General features: G+C 40.2%; 2 protein-coding genes across 6 annotated transcripts in view; one reads left to right on the top strand and one right to left on the bottom strand.

The window, feature by feature from the left end:
• Window positions 1–9489, top strand: part of DEGS2 (delta 4-desaturase, sphingolipid 2) — an 84939-nt gene extending 75450 nt beyond the window's left edge. The window contains exon 3 of the mRNA XM_074213079.1: window positions 6788–9489. Coding sequence (XP_074069180.1) covers window positions 6788–6931 — 144 coding nt within the window. The 3' untranslated portion in view covers window positions 6932–9489. The remainder of the gene's footprint in view (window positions 1–6787) is intronic.
• Window positions 9490–12585: 3096 nt separating this feature from the next.
• EVL (Enah/Vasp-like) overlaps window positions 12586–25029 on the bottom strand; it is a 274426-nt gene continuing 261982 nt past the window's right edge. For all 5 annotated transcript variants that reach the window (XM_074213076.1, XM_074213074.1, XM_074213077.1 and 2 more), the window contains 3 exons: window positions 21414–21480; window positions 20289–20346; window positions 12586–17391 (listed from right to left, as the gene is read on the bottom strand). In XM_074213076.1, the coding sequence (XP_074069177.1) occupies window positions 17354–17391; window positions 20289–20346; window positions 21414–21480 (163 nt within the window). In that variant the 3' untranslated portion in view covers window positions 12586–17353. The remainder of the gene's footprint in view (window positions 17392–20288; window positions 20347–21413; window positions 21481–25029) is intronic.

Here is a 25029-nt window from a genome sequence, read left to right as displayed (position 1 = left end):
CCCCAAGCCCATCTTTGAAAACGGAAGTGTAGATTCATTAAACATAAATTAAAATAAATATCATCATCACAATGACAATATTTTGGCCCACGGACAAGGATAATAACCATTGGTCACCTGAATGAAAATCAGCTCAATCCACTACTCACCTTCACATAGTCTTAGTTTTTAAAAAACCTTTAATAGTAAATCACTGTGGCAGGCAGAAAAGGTCCTTAGGCAGAATGAAGCTTGAAGAGATTGTAAAGTTCATGGAAGCGAAAAAACTCTATGTCTTTATCTCTGTCACACACACACATATATTCACTTGCAAAAAATAGGGACAGAGAGGGAGTATCCAAATTGAATTGAAAAAAAAATCGCTGTGAAAATGAAGCAGGGGAAAAAAAAGATTCTAATTTTGTTGGCTGGGGTTTGTTAGGTGGAAATTTTAAATTTCTTTGGAGGGGATGAGGGAGCCAGGGATAGGGGTAGAAAGAAAGATAAAGAGAGATGACCATTCTCTCTGGGAATGCTACTCTAAACTCATATCAAGTGTAACATGTTATCCTTCTCTAAATTTGTGATGGGGGTGGGGGGTGTTCATGTAATCCGTGGGTTCCTTTCCTGGGTTTTTTTTTTTTTTAGATTTTTGCAAGGCAAATGGGGTTAAGTGGTTTGCCCAAGGCCACACATAATTATTAAGTGTCTGAGACCAGATTTGAACCCAGGTACTCCTGACTCCAAGGCCAGTGCTTTATCCACTACACCACCTAGCCGCCCCTACTCCGCCACCTAGCCACCCCTTTTTCCTGTTTTTCTTCTGACACTACAAGGATCCTAATAGGATATTTGGAGCATCTGGGTGGCACAGTGGATAGAAAACTAGGCTTGGAACCAGGAAGATCTGAGTTTAGATGTGATTTCAGACACTACCTGTGTGACCACCCTGGACAAGTCACTTAACCCTCTTTTCCCTATTTGATCTTCATCTGTACAAGGGCATATGAAAGAAGGCGTTCATCTGCTTCTCCAGAAAAGGAAACAAAGGGATCTTTGGAAAAGTCCCAATGCTGGGGTGGTTAAGTGGATAGAGCACCGGCCCTAGAGTCTGGAGTACCTGAGTTCAAATTCGGCCTCAGGCACTTAATAATTACCTAGCTGTGTGGCCTTGGGCAAGCCACTTAACCCCAATGCCTTGTAAAAAGGAAAAAAAAAAACTAAAGAAAAGTCCCAATGCTGCTTTTATGAGGTTACATCTCTAAACTTTCCCAGTGTTCCCATCATCTTTTGTTATAAGCCTTCTAATAGTCAATCTACTAATGCTAAGGTCCTAAAGCATTATTCTAAATCTCCCACTGATCTAAAAGTTTTCAAATTTATTGGGGGGATGGGCCAAGGATAATCTTGGAATGTTCTTTCTCTCTTAAAAGAAGCTGAGGAAACTCATGGAGTTTGTAGTTCCCTTCCTGTTTTAGAGGAAGAGAAAATCCATGGGCCGAAAAGACCTATCCTGTCCTGTGAGTTGGATGCCTTCCAGTTCTGACATTTCCTGTTATAGTGCATTGAGAGTCCTGGAGCAAGGAGAAGATGGGTAATGCCTCTCTATCCCTCAGTACTGTTTGGCTCCCCGACTAGACTATACTAGGAAAGAGGACATTGCTGATTTTAATAGTATAACGTCTCTCTGATGTGTCTCCCTCTTTTTCCATGCCTCTCCCCTATCTCACTCCCCCTGCCCCAGATTAATGGGAAGTCTATGGAGCTGAATTTCATACCCAACAGAAGCTGAACCGAGGGCTTCCTTTCTTATTTGCTCATTTGGAGACACTGGGTCTTTTATTTGTTTACAGGATTGTGTTTTAGGTTGGATGGAAGTTGAAGATAGAATTCTAGAAAATATTTTTTTGGTTTCATTGGACAAATGTACAAAGCCTTCTCTTATAAACATCTGTACTTGAAGAAATAGAGTCCTGGGAAGATAGCCAATCTTTGGCACAACTGAGGCCTCTGGCATAGACCTTCCTTCTCTCCTTATCTCCCAAAGCAGAAATTTGGTGGCTGACTAAAATTCAGAAAAATTGTACTAGTCTTCCAAAAAGGAGAGCCTCTACCCACCCTCATTTCCTCCGGGAGCTCACACAAGGGTATAATTAGACAAAATAACATAATGGTAATTGTAAGAATAATTTATACTTCTGTTTTATACCTTTCTAACTCTGATTTCATCTTCACAGTCACCCTATGAAGGAGGCATGGCAGATTAATGATTGTTTAGTCCCATTTTATAGATGAAGAAATTGTGACCCTGTAAAAAGGGAGGAAACTTGTTCAAGGACATAAAGAAAAGTAATAGCTTAGCCAGAAGTAGAACCAGTTCTCCTGACTCTTGGGTGTGGACTTTTAAAGAGAAGTAAGCCTTGGGACTAACTGGTCCCCATAGCCTTGCTCTTGACCTAGTTTTGCTTCTGAGAGGGATTAGACCCAATCCTGGAGCAGAGACTGGGGCATAAACCCTTGGAACACCGTGCTCACAGAGGGAACAAATTAAATTGATTACTGTCATTAAAACTTTAAGGAGGAGGGGTGGCTAGGTGGTGCAGTGGATAGAGCAGTGGCCCTGGAGTCAGGAGTACCTGAGTTCAAATCAAGCCTCAGACACTTTCTAATTACCTAGCTGTGTGGCCTTGGGCAAGCCACTTAACCACATTTGCCTTGCAAAATCCTAAGGAGTTGACTTTTCTCAGCTGTCTTCTTGTCCCAAAGAGGAGAGATGACTTAAAATCTTTTTTTGTCTCACTTTATCCTCCCTGAAAAGAGGAGATTTTGCTCCCCAAGGAATGCACTGGGATCCTCTAAACCTGCCACTTGACACAGTCCTAAACTGGGGTCCCATCAATCAATCAATCTTTATCAAATATCTACTATATTCTAAACACTGAGTATATAAAAAAGAGAGGCAAAAGACAATCCCTGCCCTTACAGAACTTACAAACTAATAGGGAGACCTAGGTTTGCCTTGAAAAAAAAAACAACCCTAAAAAAATAAGTAATTTACTCTAGGGGTGGCTAGGTGGCACAGTGGATAGATCACCAGTCCTGGAGTCAGGAGTACCTGAGTTCAAAAGCAGCCTCAGACACTTAATAATTACCTAGCTGTGTGGTCATGGGCAAGCCACTTAATCCCATTTGCCTTGCAAAAAAGCTAAAAAAAAAGGTAATTTACTCTTACCCCTACTTCAAAAAGACATCTTCTAGCATCTCCTAGACACCTTCAATACCCAATTGATTTTTTTTTATTCTTAGAGAGCAGGTATCACTTTTTTTTCCCCCACATAAAATTTCATCTTTTAAGTTCATTGTTTTAATCTGTTAAATTCTTTTTTGGGACACAACTCTGGCCACCTAATACATTAGTTATCCCTTTTAGTTGGGCCATCTATTCCTTTATCTAAGACACTGACAAAAATCTTGAGTAATAAATGATGTTTTCCAAAGACTTCTCTCCGAATTGTCATTGAGCATTAATCCTATCAGTTCCAATCCCACCTAACTGCAAACGTGGTTGGATAATAGTTCACATGAAGAAGATGAGGATTTTAGTGGCCTGTAAATTAATTCTGAATTATTAGTTTAATGTGACAGGAAAAAAATCAAATGTAATCTTAGGTTTGACCAACACAATCTAGAATTAAGATGGATGAAGGTGTTATTCCAGATGTCTCCTACCCTGGTTAGATCACATCTGGTAGTCATTACGTTTTTAAAAGATATCAGCAATCGGGAACATACCTAGACTTGGATCAAGGCAGAAATGACATACTTATCAAATCTGCAGATGACACTCGAACATGGAATGGATAGCTAAAACAAAGGATGAAACTCAGGAGTCAAAATCATTAGAGACTAGATAGAGCATGGATATAACAAGATCAAATTAACAAGAGATTAATGTAAAATCATAGAGTTGAATTAAAAAAAGTCACAAGATGGAGAAGTTTGACCAGATGATGGTTTACCTAAAAGATTTGTGCGTTTTAATGAACTTCTAGCTCAATATGAGTCATTAGTGTGGTTTGGCAGACCTTTATGTCATATTAAGGGAGGCATAACTTTCAGGAACAAGAAAGTGAACCCTAATACTTTAGAACAGATTAGTGGCTACCTACCTGCATCAGCTTCTCTTATAAATAAAACCCTAGCCCTCCCCAGGCCATGTTCTTTGGCTTTTATTTTTCACTTGTGTGGTGGAACCCTCCCTTTTGTTAGCAAACTTGCCTGCAGCTTAGCTCTCTTCTTCTTTCTCCTTAAGACTAACTTTATCTTAGTTCCTGATACACATGGTAAGGAAGAGGAATTAGCATGCCTCTTGTTGCTGCTTTTCATCCTCCATCATTCAATAGAGACCTGGGAAAGACCTTAATTTAGAAAGACCAAGGTCACCCACTGCATTTCAGCCCATTACTTCCATAGCTGGAGAGAGACTGAGGACTTTGAGCAGCTCTGCCTCAGTTAAATTCAATTTGCTGGAAAGTCAAGACATCAGTCTGTGATGTCACTGGTCCTCTTTGAGAAAGAAAGATGAGCAACAACAATGACCTTATCCTAGTGGAAATTCATTGCATTCTGAGTGCAGATTTTTACTTTTTTTCACATCCAGAGCTCCAGGGCATTCTTCCTACTCAATAACCTGACTCAGAGTTGGGTTTGTTTTTGTTTTTGTTTTTGTTTTTTACTCCAAACCCTGTTCCCTTCAATACCATGTTCTCCCAGTTCCTCATCTTTCTCAACTTTAGGGTCATACAGATCTTAGCCACTGTTCCCCTTCTTTCCCACGCATTTCCTCCCTTTTCCCTTTTATCTGAATTTCCTCAAATGGTCAGAATTCCCAATTTTGGAATTTAGTACTCTGATTACTTGTCAAGGGTATTAAGGGGTGGGGGAGAGGGTCCTGCCAAATCAGAGACTATAAACATCAGCTTTCCCCACTAATAAACTAAACCTCTAGGATTCTTTTCAGTTCTTAGACCCTGCAGATCTCTGATGCTATGATGTCATCCAGCCCCAATATCTCCATTTCATCTACAGGAATATGTGAGAGCTTGTTGCCTATTGCCTTGGGCTATAAAATGAGGAAATTGAATTTAGAAAATATGCTTTTTGTTTCCAGCCCATAGATTCTCTTTATCTGTGAATTATTTATTCTTTTGTGCCTAACCCTAGGCTAGGTACAGAGGTGTGGGGGAGAGGGGAAGAGTCAAGATAGACTACAGTATAATCCTCGGTGATTTCTTTGTCTCCTTCCAGTTGTTATAAAATCTGTTCTATAGAATGTAGAATTTTCCTCTAGTTTCTTGCCAGCTGAGATATTTCAGTTTACCTATAAAAATTGTCTCTCAGAGGAAGCAACAGTAGCCCTAGGGGACTGCTTTGGTTTCTGCTCCCAGCAAATCTGGCTGGAGACACAACCTCTGAAACAATAGAAAAGACAGGTGCAGCAGAATGCAAGAAAGCTATGATTCCTGATTCTGAATGGGATCTTTCATTTTCCTGATGAGGAATGTGAAGCACTTAGATGTAAAATGACTTACCTAAGGTCACACAGGTAGGAAGTGGCACTCCCATATATGGAGAATTTTATAGTTTTCAAAGTACTTTAATCCCCACCCCCACCCATTGTTATTTCCCAATAATTGGCACAAAACACATTGTAGCCTTCCATATTCATATCATTCCCCTCCCTCAATGGAAGAAATTGGATTAAAATCAAGACAGGTCATTGGATTAATATGTTTTGATGAGATTTACAATTGTTGAACCCTCTGACTCCAAATCTGTTGTTTTTTTTTTTACCATACCACTTGTTTCTTAGGAAGAGATTGCTTAGTGAAAGTCTTCATTGACATTGTGAAGTAGAAAGGATATTGTTTGGAGATCAGGAGACTTAAGTTTGGATTCTGATGTTAGCTATGCATCTATTTGCATAATGCAAGTCATTATATCTCTTAGGGGTTTCCATTTCCCCACCTTAAAATGAGGATAATAATATCTTCATTGGGACCCTAGGTGGTGCAGTGGATAGAGCACCAGGCCTGAAGTCAGAAAGACCTGAGTTCAAATGTAACCCCAGATACTTATTACCTGTGTGACTCTGGGCAAGTCACTTAACCTTGTTTGCCTTAATTTCCTTATCTGTAAAATGATCTGGAGAAGGAAATGGTAAACTAGTCTGGTGTCTTTTCCATGAAAATCCCAAATGAGGTCACAAAGAGTTGGACTTGACTGAAACAACTGAACAGCCTAGATATAATCACACTTTAAAGTGTTATTGTAAGGAAAAGAACTTTGTTAATCTAAAAGTACTATATTTTGTGAATTATTGCTGCTCCTGGTCTGGTACAGAGGAAGAAACAGAATCCTTGAGAAGAGAAACTTGCCTATGCTCTTTTAAATAGTAGAGCTGATTCAAACCTGGATTCTCCACAAATCAGCTGGGGGAGATAGAAGTAGAAATGATACAGGAATAGAAGTCAGGAGACCAGATCTCACTCTGCTACTGACTGTGTGTGACCTTGGGCCTCATTTCTAAATGGTCAGCAGTTAAGTCCTTCTTAGCTCCCAGTCCCATAGTCTGTCTGTCTGTCTGTCTGTATCTATCTATCTATCTCTCTCTCTCTCTCTTTTGGTTTTTGCAAGGCAATGGGGTAAGCTACTTGCCTAAGATCCCAGGGCCAGTGCCACCTAGCTGTTCCAATCCCTTTTCAGTTATAGCATTCTATGTCTGACGGACTTTCTCTCTTTTCTCCAGGTGCGGAAAATTGCCCCTGAATATTATGACAACCTTCCCCAGCACCATTCCTGGGTCCAAGTTCTCTGGGATTTTGTCTTCAAAGACAATATGGGGCCTGCTGCAAGGACAAAGAGGGTCTACAAGAACTTGAAAGCTTCCTAATTTGTCTTCCATTTAATGGATGGGGAAAGCTTGAGCCAGGATCAGGACCCTGCTTGGAAAAAAAAAAAGATTGGCGCAGAAATCCTCAATGTGAATTGTAGAGCCTGAGTTAGTTTTCTGAAATGACCAAAATAGTGGAATGTATCTCCTAAGAAATAGAGCAGAAACAACAAACCTCACCCATGTCCAACCTGCCTCTAAGAGGCTTCCAGTATACTCTGAGCAGAGAGCCCCATATACCAAGACCTGCAGTCCTGAGAAACAGGAGGGCAGAAAAAAACAGAATTCTCCCTTTGTACTGATATAACAGCAAAAGAACTTTAATTCTGAGTCAAAAGGTCTTGGTTTGATCCTGGCCCTAAGTACTTTTACCATGTTCTGGACCAGAATTGATCTGGGAAAGTTGGACTAAATAGAAAATCTCAAAGTTTCCTTTCTGTTCTAAATTTTATGATTTAGTATCCTGAAGGTGGTAGGGAGGAGGAGGAGGAAGAGGACATTAACTTTTCTCCAAGGTGGCCTGGTGCTCCTTGCTAAAGAACCTCAAGGATGGTCCTTATGCTGTTCTTGAGTTATTAATATTTTTCTGTATCATGTCAATTTGGGTCTGCAGAAGAAACGGTCCTTCAACATTTTAATTCCCCCAGGGCCTTTTGACTTCTTGTTTATGAATATGTGCCATAGCTGCTCTATAGGGCAAAAGATTAGTCAAGAGGGGTGGCTAGGGCAAAAGATTAGTCAAGAGGGTTAGCTAGGGGCAGCTGGGTTGCGCAGTGGATAAAGAAAGCACTGGCCCTGGAGTCAGGAGTACCTGGGTTCAAATCCAGTCTCAGACACTTAATAATTACCTAGCTGTGTGGCCTTGGGCAACAAGCCACTTAACCCCATTTGCCTTACAAAAACCTAAAAAAAAAAAAAAAAGATTAGTTATGGAAGGGACCTTCGATTCATCCAGAACCGGCTGTCAGAGCCACTGGAGGAGAAGGGGACAGGGAGCAGGGCTTACAGATAATTTAGAGGAAACTGAGACCCAGAGAGTGGCAACAATAATCTCACTGCTAGAAAATCTGGTACCAGAACACCTCGAATCCCTTGCCAACATTTATCTACTTTATCATATTGCTTGCTGGAGAGATCTTCATTTGAATGAGGGCATTTTTTAAAAAAAATTCCAAGGAATGAAGTTATAATGACAGTGTAAGAGGAGCTTAATGGAAAAAGGAGAGACATTTGAGTCAGGGTGCCCTCTACCCACTCCTATCATTTCCTTACCCCTAACTTGTGGCCCCTAGGGCTGGTGGATGTGACTCCATCTGGGCCACTCTTGGGTGGTTATAGACAGCAGCCTAATTCTTGGGACAAAGGCTTCTTTGCAGCCCATCTATTGCAAATTGAGGTCCCTGACAAGTCAGTTTCTCTGTGAAAAAAAACCCTGGGCAGGATTATTTTAAGTCCAGTGAAAGGTGGTTTGGTGAAAGGTGGTTTGGAAAGGGCTCTTGTTCCTATACTGCCACCAGAACCTTGTGTGATCCTGAACAAGCAGTTTTCCCCTCTTTGTGTTTCTAGGTTCTTCATCTATAAGAGGAAATGATCAGAATGGATTATTTCTAAGGCCTTACTGACATTTTATAGCTGGAGGATTCCAGGGTTGTTTTGGGCATTCTCTTTCTATGATGACTGAATGCTTTAAACTCTGATGTTGGCCAGTTTCATCTCTTTCTCCCAGTATTTCCCAGGATTTCTAAACAGCCTCTTATAATTTATGGTTTTTTTCAGCTGCCATACAAAAGGGAACACCAACTACTTAGAAGGTCCATGTTGAAGGGTAGAGAAACAAGAAAAAGATTATTCTTGAAAGGCTCTGAACCCTGGTCAACTTGGAGCCTGCTGGAATAATTGGGCAGAAAGGTTGACTCCACTAGAATTATGAGATTGGAATTCTTAATTAGGTCATTAGCTCTTTTCCCCTTCCTGTACCACCAACAGTAGTTTGGCCACTACTATGGCATAAGAAGCATGGGACCTTCAAGACCCAGAGAGCTGTAAACTGGGGTCTATGATCCAACTCTTCCCCTTTCTTCCAAAAGGATGCTACTGCCACACTTGGGCCCAAGCTGCACCTTTTCTCAGCACCTGAATAAATAGCCTTTGAGATAGAATTTGTATTCTTATGGAGATATTCCAGTCTTTCATTAAACCATTAAAGTCGTACTCAAAGGTAAAGGATCTTGGTTTGAGTCTTGGATCTTCCACTAATATGACTGGTAACGTGTCAATTCCAACCTAGAAGTCTCTTTAATAAACTCCTTATAAATCTATTGTATGAGTCCAAGGTCCCTTCCAACTTTGTTATTTTATGAGTCTAATGTTCTCTTTTATGTTTATATATCACTTTATGCTTTTCAGAGCAACTTGCAAAAAATTCTTTGGAGCTCATTCTCAGGTCTCCAGCCAAAAAGGGGAGGGAAAATATCAACAGATTGGCCTATGGGCCATTCCACTGGATATTTTATCTGGCTTATGAGGTCCTTTGTAAAACAAATGCAATAAATGTTTGAAACTCTTGTGTTTGTGAAAGTTATTTGGATTTAAAATAAAATAATTAAATCCAATCTTGGACTTTTTATGCCTGTGTGATACGCTTAAAGAGGGTTAAGATAGGAAGGGAATGACCTGGAAGCTTTGTTTCCAACCTAAGTGTCCTTCTCTGGGTCTAGACTCCTCTCCTTGTTCTCCTTCCCTATGTTCCAGACTGGGTTGGGGATAGTAATAAGGAGGGTCCTATGTCAAAATTGTTGACTAACAGAAACCTCTCCCCTATCCCATTTAATACAACTGGTTGGCCTGGTTGTTGATCCCACAGTCAGCCCATGATAGAAGAATCAGGAACACATCTTTGGATCATCCCTCTTCCTTTTGATTCAACACAGGAACAAGATCCCAAGATCCAAACTGCACATTATTCCTCTGAAGATTTAATCCTCCAACAGCTGATCTTCCCTCATTGTCTTGGGCATTATCATTTTGTATTTGAGGAGAAGTTGAAGGAATTGGGGACCTTGGAGAAGAGAAAACTTGGGAGGAACAAAACAAGAGTCTTGTAGTTTTGGAAATTTTGGTTTTCCTGTGGAAGGGTGATTAATGTTGCTTTGCTTAAAGTAGGAGATAGAAGGTAAAGTTCAATATTTCACTAATCTAATAAAGATAATTAGAGCTATCTAGCAATTGAATGGATTGTGTTTTGAGACTGGGATTTCTATCACTTGGAGGTGTTTAAACAATCATTGAAATGTATGTAGAGGGGGTTCTCTTATAAGGGAGGGACTGGATATTTAAGACTCCTTACAATTTTAACCTTTACTCTTTCATTTTAAGATCCCTTGGAGTTCAAACATTTCACATTGTTTTTTTTTCCAGCTCTGATATCCCATTTTCTAATGACCTTTTCTCAGTTCTCATCCTTTTTGACTTCTCTACAACCTTTGTCACAGTTAATTACTCTCTCTTCTCTCCAGATTTTTGAGGCACTGTTCTCTCCTGGTTCTCTTCCAATATGATTATTCCTTCTTTAGTACATTTTGGCTGAGTCATCCTACAGGTCTCAGTTTGTAACTATGGGTGTCTTTTGAGGTTCTATTCTGTGCCTTCTCTTTTCTCTCTATATTCTTTTGCTTGGTGATCTCATCAGCCACCATAGATTCAAAGATAACAATGGTATTATGATCAGTTTTATTTATCCAGCCCTAACTGATATCCAGTCTCACATCTCCAGCACCCTATTAGATATCTCAATTGGATGTTCCACGGATATCTTTAATACAATATGTCCCAAACTTATCACCTTTCACCCTCTAAACCTCCTTCTTCCCATCTTCCTTATGATTGTTGAGGGTACCATCATCTCCTAGTCACCCAGATGTGAAACCTATATGATTCATCACTCTCTCCACTCCCCATCATCCAATGGGCTGCAGATTCTGTCAATCCTACCTTCACAACCTAGGCCTCTTTTCCTTTGTTACTGCCACCACCTTGGTGCATGCTCTTATCACTATTTTAATAGCCTGCTGATTGATCTCCCTACCTCGGGAGATCTCTCCACTTCATCCCATTTCCCACTCAATTGTCAAAGTGATCATAAGGGCAGCTAGGTGGCACAGTAGAGTGCCAGGTTTGGAGTCAGGAAGACTTGGTTTCAAATCTGGCCTTAGATGTTTACTATCTGTGGGACCCCAAACAAACAAAACCAAGTGATCTTAAAGCACAGATTTGACTATTGTTCCTCCCATTATGGTTCCCGATTACCTACAGAATAAAATGTAAAACCCTCCATTTAACTTTTAAAGTTCTTGATAACTTTGCCCCTTCCTACTTTTCCAGGCTTCTCACACTTCACTTCCCTCCAGGTACTCTCTAATCTGATAACTGACCTTACTGTTCTTCCATTTTTCTCAAACAAGATATTTCATCTCCTGATTCTGGGCATTTTCACTAGCTTTACTCCATGCTTAGAATTCTCTCCATTCTCTTCTCTGCCTCCTGCTTTCTCTGGCTTTTTTCAAATCTTAGTTAAAATCCCATCTTCTGCAAGTAGCCTTTCCTGGTAACTCTTAATGCTAGTGCCATCTGTCTGAGATAACCAAAAAGGCTCTGTGTTTTTGTTTGTGTGTGTGTGTGTGTGTGTGTGTGTGTGTGTGTAGTGGGGAGAAGGGAAGATGACTTTTGAGGGTAGTTATATCAAGTTATATCATGGAATAAATTTGGAAGGGGAGATTCAGCATTACCTTTTATTATTTCTTACCCATTGAAATGCAGATTAGCTGACGATTTATTTTCCTAAACTTTTGAGTGTCTCTTAACACTTTTATTTTTAAAGAATTCTTCCCCCTGAATGCTGCATATAAGGTCTACTAACGTGAAAATTATTCTTTGGGTCACTAGGGATAACAAAAGTCATGAAACTCAGAGAAAATCAAGCCGAGGGATAGATCAGTTTAGATTGGGTGTTCCTTTCCCTCTCTATACTCCTTTGAAAGAGAGATGCTTCCATTATTTTCTGTTTCCCACCTCTACACCATCAACAACTGACAGGATCAGGTATCTCCAGGTTACCTTTCTCCTAGTGCAATTAACCTAGGAAAGGGAACAGTGGAAACAACTGAAGCCAGCAAAGCCAGGGAGTGGCATCAAACCAGAAGTTAATAGTTAAATTTTTAGTTCAATCATTTAAGCCTCAGAACTCAGCAAATATTTCAGTTCAAGGCTTGATTTATTATTTTGCTGATTATCTAGACTTAAGAAAATGATAGGGACAGCTAGGTGGCACAGTGGATAGGAGTGCCAGGTATGGAGTCAGGAAGACAACTACACGAGTTCAAATCTGGCTTCAGATACTATAAACTTATAAAGTCACTCTGGGCAAGTCACTTATCCCTGTTTGCTTCAGTTTCCTCATCTGTAAAATAAGCTGGAGGAGGAAATGGCAAACTAGTACAATGTCTGTGCCAAGAAAACCCAAAATGGGGTGATGAAGAGTCAGATACAACTGCAAATGACTAACAATAACAGAAGTGATGGAGGAAATATTAAAAGAACAGATTGAATTTTGGCTGTTAAACATTTATTGGCGCTGCTACCTGGTGATTCTTGTCCCTCTTGACCATTGTTGCAGCATGAGTGTCCCTGGGAGAGTGCAACAGGTTTCATATGACAGGCCTATTAAATCTCTCCTTTCAATTCCTCCTTCTCTCCTGTCCCTCAACTCCCAAGCTCTATCTTCAGTCGGTCACCTGGAAACCCAACCATTAATAACTCCTTCTTTTGGATTTAAATATTGTTTTCCTCAAGTTCTGATGCACTGGAAGGAATGAGACCGACTAGACAAGACATCTCAACCAAAAAGCATTTGAATTTGAATTGTTGGTACTTCATTTTCAAAGGGGAATCACATCCTAGGGAGATGACTTGATCTGTGTTTGAATTGGATTTACAAAAGGCAGAGTTGCACAGTTGTCAGTTGTCAGCCTTGTTTTCTTCTCCAGAGTCATCTAAGTCCTGTGTAGGATAAAAGTCAAGGGGACTGTTAGTAGCCAAGGATGCAATAGATGCCTTTGGTGTATTTGACCAAGCTCTAAGAACCCCTGGAACCTGCTTCAGCTGCCTTCATGGCTATGGGAACAAATTATTCTCACTTGCCCATTCTCTGGGGAAAGTCTTCATCTTCTTGGGGTAGACACCCCCCCTAACTCATTGATAGGTTTGAGACTCCTTGATTATATTCAACCTTGGTTTAGCCTCTACACCCCAGACCATTTTACCAAAGTGTGGTTGCTGCGCATGCTCCAGCTTCTTGGAGTCTCAGGTGAGAACCCGGTGACAGGTAGACATGAAAGGTGGCTGAGCAGCCCTGAAGAGGGTTCAACAAACCCTCACACCAGAGGTGCTAGTCCTCCCTGAACCCCACATTACACCTCTAGTTTGAATGGGTATAAAAGAATTTTGGATTTATTTTTTATGGGGTTTTTTTTTGCAAGGCAACCGGGGGTTAAGTGGCTTGCCCAAGGCCATACAGCTAGGTAATTATTAAGTGTTGAGATCGGATTTGAACCCAGGTACTCCTGGCTCCAGGGCTGGTGCTTTATCCACTGTGCCACCTAGCCGCCCCCAGAATGTTGGATTTAAAGACTGAAGATTCTAGTTCACCAGTTGTATCATCTTAACAAAATAAGATACTCTTCAAATGTTTGGTGGAATCATCATTATTTAATTTTCCCTTTCCATTGGGAAAGCTAGATGACAGAAAACAGCTGAAGAAAGGGAAGCTTTGGTTTCATAGAACTGAGGGTGGTGAGAAATAGAAATGAGTTATGACATAACAGAACATGAGTGAGGAGGGTGGAGTCATGGACAGCTGCATGGAACACTGGACTCGGAGTCGGCAAGACATGAATTCCCATTTTGCCTCAAACACTTATTAGCTATATAACTTTTGGCAAAAAAACCCACTTTATTTGCCTCAGTTTCCTTATTAGTAAAATGGGTATAATAATGAGGCCTATCAGGGATCATAAGCAAATCAAGATATCATCTGTAATTTTCTTAGAAAATGAAGGATGAACAAGTGTGAGAATCAAATGAGATGTGTGTAAAGTGCTTTGCTAACTTTAGAATGCCATATAAAAATTCTGATGATGATAACGCCTGGTGTTATGAAAAAGAACCAACCTCATTCCAGATCACATTGATTCTAGATCACTTTCAGTTTTTTCAAGGGCCCCCACAGGGAACATTTATCTGAGCTGATAAAAATCTTTTGTAGGAATTTATAGCTGGCATCACATCTCTTTCTAATTAATGTTTAACTGTTCTTTTGTCAGGGGCTCAAACAAGGAAGATAGGATTCCTTGAAGCCACTGTGGGTGAGAGAGGTAAAACAAAAAACTGTAATCTTTGAAGCTTGGGTTTCAGTCGTTTCTAGAAATCTTTATATGGTTATCCCTTCCATATCACAGGGGGTAACCCCCCCAACAATCTGGAAAACTCCTGTAAAAGTTTCTGGTCCTTCTCTTATACCAGAGAAATCTGATTTTTTTTTCTTTTATGGGCTATTGATATCATTCAATATTATATATGTATTTTATGCATTTCTGCATTTAGAAACTTTTTTTGTCATCTGCTGGTCTTCCTGTCTTGTCTGTCACTTCTACAAAACTCCCATCAAATTCCCATTTATTTTCTTACGTGGATCTGTGATACATTGAAACTACAATGGGGAAAGTCACAGTGTAGAAGATAATAGTATGCAAGGGTAAATCCTAGAAATCACTGGCTAGGAAGGTGAGGGTGGCATTGAGCCTGATGGATCTGCTGCTACTCTGGAACCAAGTAGGGGAGAAACAGAATTTAGTCCACCACATACTAGCTTCCTACCTTACCTCAATTATCTAGATAAATTCCAGATGCTAAACTCTGTGGTATCTAGGCTGTTACAAGATAGGTGTTGCCAGAGCTCTCTCAATGTGGCATCTGAGGACAAAGTTGCAGGGGGCTCCTTAGATAAATAAGATGGGTCTGCTCTTAGTAAACCTTCCATGATCACCTCCATTCCCAGCCAATGGCTCCTTCTTCTGTTGGACTTGGAGATAGGAGTTTTTGTTGTTCACTCACTTCAGTCAGACCTGACTTTTTGTGATCCCATTTTGGGTTTTCTTGGCAAAGATACTGGAATGATTTGCCATTTCTTTCCCTGGCTTGTTGTCAAACAGATTTAAGTGACTTACCCCGGGTCACAGAGCTTGTAGGTATCTCAGATATTTTTGATGAGTTTTCCTGACTCCAGATCCATCGTTCTATCTATCCTGTCTTAGTGACAGGAGATCTGGTGCACCCCTAATTTGTTTAACTGACAATGGGCAAGTCACTTCCTGCTTCTGAGTTTTAGTCTTCTGCAAATTGGGGATGATAATAATACACTAAGGCAAAAGTTCTGAAATCTTTTTTGGGATCATGGACTCATGTCTGATGAAGCCTATGTTCCCTTTCTCAGAAAAATGTTTTGAAACGCACAAAATACATAGGATTACAAAGGAAACCAGTTATGTTGAAATAAAGATATACTTTCCTCCCATCTGGACCCCTTTAGGGGTCCCAGACCTCAGTTTAAGAATTTTTGTACTATGTAGATGTGTGAGCATGTGAAATCACTTTATTTAGCTGAGCCTCAATTTCCTCATTTGTAAAATGGCATCTTCCTCACAGTGGTGGTATTAGTATCATATGAAATGATGTGATTCTCAACGGTCAGTTATTAATAAGTTCTATTTTTGTAATTTCAAGTTGTTGGGCTTTTCCTGAGATTTTGTGTGGATTTAGACTCAGAATTCCTGGGTTCAAATGCTGATTGCCTCTTATCAACACCTTAGGGAAGTCCCTAAACTTTTCTGGCTCCTAATAAACAAAGGAAGGGGGTTGGGTCAGATGACTTCTAAGGTACCTTCTAGCTCTAAATCTATGATCCTATAAATGATGGCAGGGTTATTATGGGGGAATGTACTTTGTTGACCTTAAAGTATATTAGAAATATGAAGGTTTCTTTTTTTTTTTTAACCTTTTCTCTCCAGAGAGGTTTGGTGTGGTGGAAAGAATTCTGGATTGGAAATGCTAAGTTTTAGTTTATGCATTTCTGAGTTTCTAAATTTTTTCTTGATCATCTGCTGGCCTTCCTGCCTTGTCTGTGACTTCTGCAAACCCCCTCAATTTCCCATTTAATTTCTTATGTGGATCCATGATATATTGAAACAGTCACAATGCAGTTGTTTTAATCCTGACCTGATAATTCTCAGCTGTGTGAGAATTGTGTGTTTGGGTTTCCTATAAAATGAGGGCCTGGTTTAGACTCAAGAGGATGGATAAGATCCTCTCTAACTCTCCATTCTTATCTTCTTTTTTTTTTAACTTTTGTTTTTTTGCTAGGCAGTGGGGTCACATGACTTGCCCAAGGTCCCACGGCTAGATAATTATGAAGTGTCAGAGGTTGGATTTTGAACTCAGGTCTGGTGCTCTATCCACTGCACCACCTAGCTGCCTCTGCTCCTATCTTCTTTGTCTCTGGAACTCAGTTTTCTTATCTGCAAAATGGAAAGGGTGCTCCCCTACCTACATCACAAAGGTTTTGTGAGGATGAGATGAAATGACAGATTGGGAAACACTTTGACATGTGGAAGAGGCCGGTACAAATGGGACACGTTGCCATTATATTAGCTGATGTTTTTATGGTTGATGAGACAAATCCAAGACGCCAAGAGCCGGAGCTCTGGGTGGACAGGAAACAGTTTATTACCCATATGAACACAGATACTGTGGCGCGCTGAAGTACCGTTTGGATATTGTGAGACCCTGGAATCCACCCACTCCTCCCTCACCCCAAGCCTCTGCCTACATGTTTCCAGGTGGGGCCCCCTTACTGTTGGCAGATGGTCCTCAGCTGCTGATGGTTGGGCCCAGGGCCCTTCTGTCACCTAGGAAGCAAATGGCTCCTGCTGTCCTCTCTACCACTAAAAAGAAACGTCCTATACGTAGATAAGCAAATACAAAATACAAAAAAGGCAACAAACAACCGAATGGGCAGTGTCAGGTGGTGGGCTTGAGAAAATCCAGGAATTTCAAATCCTTTTTTTTTTAAATTTTTTTTTTCCCTTTTAGGTTAAGACTTTAAATGAAGTGAATCTCAGACAGCAAAGCTTCACTGTGTGCTGAGTCTGCTAATAAAAAGGGTTTCTGGACCAAGGAGTAGAGGGTGGGTTGGGGTCAGGGGGTGGGATGGGAAGTGCCCTTGGAGCACCTTGGTGCCCTTTGAGATGATTCAGTCTTCCTAGATCCTGGGCCAGGCTGGAAACCCGGGGCCAATTCACAGCCAGCCCACCATTATGTCGTGCTGATCCGGCTCAGCTCCTGCCGGATCGCTGTAGGGACAAAGGAAGAAATTGTCTCAGAAGCAAGGAGAAGCTTTCCTCGGGAGTCTGGGGGAAGGTGTGCCAGGAGAGATGTGCTCCCTGGCTTTGAGTAAACCCTATCACCTCAAACTCAACATCTTTATATGCAAAATGGGCATGATAATAGGTACCACCACATAATCTCACAAAGTACTCGGCAAATTTTAAGGTGCAACAGAGGTACAGCTATTCTAGATGTAGAAGGACTTTTAGGAATCATAAGCTATCAAGTCAAGGCTGGAAGAGGTTTTAGAGATCATCTAGCCAATCTTTTTGATTTACAGTTGATAAACTAGAGTTAGCCAAAGGGCTAGTGGACATCAGGTCTAGTAGTCCCTGGATAGCTGCTACCTGTTATTAATCTTGGAGAGAACCCAGGACTTCTGTCTGTAAGTCGCAGAACTCTAAGAGCTGCCAAAGGACCGGAGAACTATTGGGTTGATCAAACACTCCATCAGCTTTCTCCCTGGGTTAGAAAAATTCCCTTGTCTGTTGTTTTAATCCAGTTGATACCAGGGGAGTCTAGGTAGGGCAGTATGGAGAAGGGAAGGAATATTGGGTGTGGTGGGGAAAGTTAATAGTTCACTTTTGGTGATTCTTCCCTCCCTAGATTATGTATCTCTCTGTCTTCCCCTTTCACTTATTAACTCTGAATTGGAGTCTGATATCTTGGCCAAGCTGGTGAACATAACTTCCCCTTTGGGTGCCCAGGACTTGAATGAGCTGCAGAGAGAGATCTTGGGAATTTCAGAAGAAGAGGAAATTCCAAACCACTCAGTCCCTTTCTTTTAGCTTAATTCCTTTATAGTTTTGCATAAGTCACAGATGCAATAGCAGTGATAATGGTGGTAACAGTCCTAAATTCCTTAAGCCAACTCCCTATTTCTCAAAAATAAACTCCCTCAAAACCCCAAACTCCAACTAATTCTAGTACATACTGGGAGACAGGGCAGAAATTATTATTCCCATTTTCAGAGGAAGAAATCTGAGGCTGAGAAGTCACATGCTGTGTTAAAAGCTATATGCTAGTAAGGAGAATCTAGCCAGGACCAAAGCAAATTTCTCCTGACTCCCATCTCACCATCCTTTCCTCTAGGGATGTAGCTCTTTCTACAAGTTGCTTCTCCAGCTACATGGAAAAACAAGCACTGAAGTGAAGAGGAATGGGACTTTCTTTTATTTTCTTCATTTATTTATTGACTTGCTTTTTCTCTTTTGGGGTAAAGGACTTGACTAGATAACTTTCAGGTAGCCATCATTCTGGCTCTATCTCAGCAGCCTTGACTAATTTTTTTCTCCACAAGGGCAGATGTGGCACAGATAAAATTACATAGATATTTTAATCAATCAATCAATAATGTATTCATTAAATGTCTGCTCTATATCCCAAACTGATTTCTATACAATATGCTTTTATAATGAATTGTGCCTGTCTTATTTTTCCCCTTTTTTTTTCTCCCACCATGTTTGTCTTTTGAAGTAAACTTTACTGAACTTGATATGATAAGAGTCAATATGGGGAAAGACCTGGATTGACTGGAGAAGTGCTGGGACACCTGATTACTGATTTATTATTATGTGAACTTGAGACAATTACTTTCTCATTATGGTCCTCAGTTTCCTCATTCACAAAATGATGGGTCAGACAAGATGATTCCTATGCTGACTTTGAATTTTGACTTTCTGTGCCACCTCTTCACATTTTTTCCAGATGTCCACTAGCTAGTGGATATCTACAGGACTGGTTTTTGCAGCTGAAAGGCTTGGGCTGGAATCTGGGCTTTGACAGTCCCTAGACTAATCTCCTTCCCTCTCTGGGTCTCAGTTTCCTCATCTGTAGAATGAGGGATTGAATTAGAAGGTGTCTCTAAGACCGCTTCTAATTTTTATCCTTGTGTTTTCTTTCCTCTGAGTCCCCTTCACTCTTAAAATCATTATCTCTCTGTTGCCCCTTATTGAACTCAAACCAGGAGATATTCCTATTCTTTGATATATCTACCCTCCCCCCCCAACAAAATTGAAGGCCTGACTCATTGCAGATTCAATAAATATGTATTGATTGAACCTTTCATTTTCATGCTAATTCTGTTGCCTTGTTCATTCAGAATTCTAAGCAGAGTTTGGATAACTACATAATGGGGCTTCTGTTCTCCTTCATTAAACCTTGAAGTCCCTTCATTTCTTTGTTTTTTTTCAACTATAAAATGAGGGAGCTGGACTAGATAGATGGTTTCCAAGATCTTTTCCAGTTTTGACATTCTATGTTCTATGATTTTAACATCCCTCCTACATCTGAGACCTTATAACCTATGAGCTAAAAGTTTTATCTATGTTCTATGAGTCATGTTTGACCTGTTGTTATTGATTCTAAGGTTCTTTTCATCTATGATAGTTTCTGTCCCAAAATTCCTTTCAGTTTTAAGATTCTAAAGTCCCTTTTATTTCTCTTTGGAATATGTCTGTATTCTTTCTTTCTTTCTTTCTTTCTTTCTTTCTTTCTTTCTTTCTTTCTTTTCTTTCTTCCTTCCTTTCATCTATCTGTCTCTCCAAATGTAAAAAAAATATTACCATACCAGTACATATTATATGTTCTATATTAGATAGTATATATACATTTATTAATATCTTTTGTTTTTATATTGACCAGATTTCTTCTCTGGAATCCTTTCTTTTCCAATTTCCAGAGAGCTATTCCTTTTATTTTTAATATTTTATGTTTTAAGACTCCCAGTCCTTCCTATTCAGAAGGGCTATGGTTATTCCCACTCATGGGCCAAACCCTGCTTATATGATTTTGTAGGAAACAGATCAAACCTATTCACCTGAGGCCCAATTTCTATTCAGTAGGACCTGCCTGGGGTCCTTACCATCAATGATTTCCTCTTTGACTTTGTGTAGCTCTCTGACCACTTCCTCCAGTATTTCCTGTGTAAGATGGGGAAAAACCAAACAAATAAGAGTTAATGTATGACCATTCATCCCTTTGATTAACTCTATTTCCCCAGAAGAACAAGAAGAGCTTGGCATTGGGGAAAGGGTGAGTTTTATTTTCTTCATCTGAAGTTGTGAGGTTCAGGATTGAAGAATATAGGGATATCTTTATAGGTTGTGAGGGACCCAGGGGAGCTCTAAGTGGTAACGGGTCCAGAGAATCCCTAAGGAATTGTTAGTACTCCAGGACTGTCTTTAGGAGTTATGAAAAATCCGGATACTTCTCAGAGGTTGTGGGGTGTTTAGCATTCTTCTTACCCTTCCTCTTTAATTCATCCCCCCACACACACACATTTTCCTCCCCAAAAAAATCAAATTAAAGTTAACAATGATTGCAACTTCAAAAAAGAAAAAAGAGTCATTAAATGAATGCTGGTTTGGTGTGACAAGTTGATTGTTATAACATTTAGTCCCCACGGGAAGAGACCCCCTTATTCTTCTTTGTTTGCTTCCTGAATGGTGAGTGACTTAGGACCTGGTTTGACAGCAGCAGGAGGAGGTGAGTGGAGCCGGAGAGTCCAAGTTCTGAATCTCTCTCTTTCCTTCTCTCTTCCCCCTCCCCCTCCCCCTCCCCCTCCCTCTCCTCTCCTCTCTCTTTCCTCCCTCCCCCCTCATCTCCTCTTTTCTGTCTCTCTCTCTCTCTCTGTCCCTTTCTCTCATCTCCTCTTCTCTGTCTCTATCTCCCTCTCCTCCCTCTCTCCCCACTATCTCTCTGTCTTTTTTTTTTTTTTAGGTTTGGGTTAAATGGCTTGCCCAAGGCCACACAGCTAGGTAATTATTAAGTGTCTGAGGCCGCATTTGAACTCAGGTCCTCCTGACTCCAGGGCTGGAGCTCTATCCACTGTGCCATCTAGCTGCCCCTTCTCTCTGTCTTTGTCTCTGTCTCTCTTGTCTGTCTGCTGTCTGTCTCTCTCTCCCCACCCCTTCCCCCTCCCCCCCTCCTTTTTTGTCTCTCCCTCTTTCCCTTTCCTTTTGGGTGGGTGACAGGAAAGGACACTTACCTGTTTCATCCGGTCAAAATCTAAGGCATCTAGAGCACCTTCATTGCCACTACCAGCAGGCTTCATCCTAGGAAGGAGAAGGGAGAGAGGAGGTAGAACAGCAGCAGGGTATTGGCCCTCTTTGCCCCCACTGCTACCCCAAGACCTTCTTCACAAAACCTCTTAATGATACATGGGCAGTCAGTGTCCAGGGCCTACACACCCCTTCTGTCTGTCCAACTTTAGTGCTTCCAAGGTCTAGTGAAACTAGACTTTAGTCTGTCCCCTGTTGTTTTCCTGACTTCTCAGGGCTCCTGGCTTTGGTTCACACCATTCTAAATGGTTTTTCCATTTTCACACAGCTAGTTAAGCCAGAGCAGAGACATGAGCCCAGGTACAGTATATTTTTAGAATAGTGAGTAGATGGAACTACAGTCAGGGGACCTGAGTCTGGCCAGCTTTGCCACTTACTTAGGTGGCTCAGTTTCCTCGTGTGTAAAGTGGGAATACTACTACTTACACTACCTGCCTCATAGGGTTGCTGTGAGAAAAGCAAACTGAATGTGCTTCTAGCATTACTACTAATAATATTACTATCAGTTTTAATAGTAATGACTATCACTAATAATGAATATTACTATTAGAACTAATAGTAATATTATGGTACTTAATGATTACATGTATTAGTGATGATATATTAAATTCAATAATTAATAATATAATTTAATATTACTAATAGTAATTGACCATTCATATCAATTATTATTAGCAAAAACTTTAGTTTCGCTCTGGATTAGTCAGTATTTGACATTCTGTCCTGTTTCCCAGGCATGACAAAAGAGATCTCCTTGTTTCCACAAAATTGAGGTTTTTTGCTTTTCCTCTTATTTTTTTCTTTGCTTTCTGGCACTCATAAGGCCTGGCTCCCATGAGGATCCTATGCCCACTGAAGTCTGGGAACAATACTCCCACTGATGCTGCCCAGAAAAGTGGGCTCATAATTCTTCCTTTCTTTCTAAATCCCAGGGCTATAAGATCCTTTCTAGAACTGGTGCTGGGAGGTAAGATGTGGACCTGGATAAAAGGCTGGGTGGATCAAGAGAGTCTAGGGGTATGAGTTCATGTTTTTTATGTTTTGGAGGAAGGCCTTGGTTGATACTCTTTGGGACTGTGAGATGGACTGTTTGACAACAGGATTTGCCTAGATTTCCCTGACAACAGATATGATGAGTGAGAAGATTACTGTTTTTTTTTCCCCTAAGGTAACTTATTTTCCTTTTTTTTTTTTTTTTAGGTTTTTGCAAGGCAAACGGGGTTAAGTGGCTTGCCCAAGGCCACACAGCTAGGTAATTATTAAGTGTCTGAGACCGGATTTGAACCCAGGTACTCCTGACTCCAAGGCCGGTACTTTACCCACTACGCTACCTAGCTGCCCCAAGGTAACTTATTTTCGAAAAGGAAAGAAGGTGACTTCTTCCAATTGTATGTCAGTCAGCTTGGCTTTACTTTCTGACAACTTAAAAAATTAATTATTAATATGATAGCTAATGAACATCTAGGAAAAAAACAGCAATAATCACAAGGAGGCCTTATAGTATTGCTAGTCATCTAAGACTAAATTGACTTCTTTTTTGTTAGGAATCTGAGACTGAGATAAAGGGAATTATGTAGATATACTTTGTCTAGATTTTAGCTAAGCATTTGACAAAATTGCACATTGTTAATCTTACTGATAAGGTGGAGATATAAGAGCTATAGACCACAGTGGACTTGAAGGTAGACTTAAAGCTGCTCAAATGATTAAACCTAGATAATTAATGTATCAAAGTCAATTTAGAAGTAGGTTGCCAGTGGAATGATGGAGGAACCTGGGTTTGATTCTGAACTGTTTAAAATTTTTATCAGTGACTTGAAGAAAGGCATTAGGTAATAATAATAATAATAATAATAATAATAATAATAATAATAATGATACTGGTAATCAACATAGCATATTTTAAGGTTTGCAAAGCTCTATCTAAATCTGCAGAAGATATAAAACTAGAAAGAACAGTGAACACTTTGAATGAAGAAGAGACAGGATCCAAAGATAATTAGCAGTCTAATTTGCTATAATGTGATTTAAGAGGGATTTAGAGAATTGTGTGGGGTCAGATAACTGGGGGTTAAGTGAACTGTAAGTTCTTTATGTGTTAACAGTTTCACATGGCAGCTGCAAAACATCAATAGTTTTTATCAAAACTAACCATCATCTTATGCAACATTCAGTAGGAGGCATAGTCTCCAGCGTAAGGGCAGTTCTGTGCTGGTTAAACCACCTGTGTGTTATTGTGTTTGGTTGTGGGAACTACATTTTAGAGGCGAGGACTCAGTATGGTGAAAGGCCATAGAATGTGGTTGGGAAAGAGAAGATTAAGGGTGGATGGTGGAGGTGGGTGAAAAGAGCTCTTTGAAAAAAAGAATGATCTGGCAGACTTGCCCTGATTGATTTCAGAGGTCAGAAATAAAAACAATGGATAAGAATTTCAATGTAAGGGGGAGGGGGGGAAGAAAAAAGTCCCATCCATAGAAAATTATCCTAAAGTGCCCTGAGGGATGAAGTTCTCTCCAACTAGAAATCAAACAGAAAATGCAGGAGGGGAATTTGTTGAGGAAGAAATCTTGGTTAATGGAGGGACTCTTTCAGATTAGATAACTTGGATCCCTTTAGATTTGAGTTTCTAGGATTTTGTAACTTCTAAAGATTTTAAGAACACAGAACTACAACGAACTCTAGTTTCTTTTATTCTTCTCTCACTGTCTCTATCAAAGTTGTAAGATCACAGAGGAGAGAAATCATGTGTTGTTTTTTTTTTTTTAACATCTCTGATGACTTAACAGAGGGTGTAATAATCCCTGTTACTCTAATTTGTGTCTTCTTGGGCCAGTCCTTTCTCCATATGGAGCCTCAGTTTTCTGGTCTGTAAAATGAGAGATTTGAACTTTTGTTGTTGTTCAGTCATTTTCAGTTATGTCTGACTCTGTGAACCCTTTTTTTGGGCAAAGATATTGTAATAATTTGTCGTTTCCTTCCCCAGCTCATTTTGCAGATGAGGAAACTGAGGCAAATTGGGTGAAGTGACTCACCCAGGGTCACACAGCTAGTAAGTGTCTGAGGCCAGATTTGTGTCTTCCATACTTCTTGCTACCACTATGCAAGGCACCACTTAGATGCTCCAGATATTTAAACTAGCCAGTCTCTGAAGCAAGGGTTCTTAACTATTTTTTATAGCATGGATAACCCTTGGCAATCTGTTTAGGCCTATAGACTCATCAGAATTTTTTAAAATTATTGAAGGAAATACTAAATTTCAGATAGAAGTTAAGGAAAAATATATACATATTTTTCCCATCCAAGTTCTCCTGCCCCAGTTTTAAGACTCTTCTTTTTCTAAGGTTTTCTTTATCCATTCCCTTATTTTTCCCACCATGAAAGGCAATAGAGCATACTTTAGACATAGGATAATAGATCTAGATCTAGAACTGAAAGGCACCTCAGAGGTCATCTAGCACCCTTCTCTCCTTACTTTACAGATGAGGAAACTGAGGTTCATGTAAGTTAATTGCCTTGCCCACTGACACAGAGGAGGAATTTAAA

Source organism: Macrotis lagotis, chromosome 1, assembly GCF_037893015.1.
Source record: "Macrotis lagotis isolate mMagLag1 chromosome 1, bilby.v1.9.chrom.fasta, whole genome shotgun sequence".
Classification (NCBI taxonomy): domain Eukaryota; kingdom Metazoa; phylum Chordata; class Mammalia; order Peramelemorphia; family Peramelidae; genus Macrotis; species Macrotis lagotis.
The sequence above is the reverse complement of the archived record's forward strand: the minus strand, read 5'-3'. Positions and strand labels throughout refer to the sequence as shown.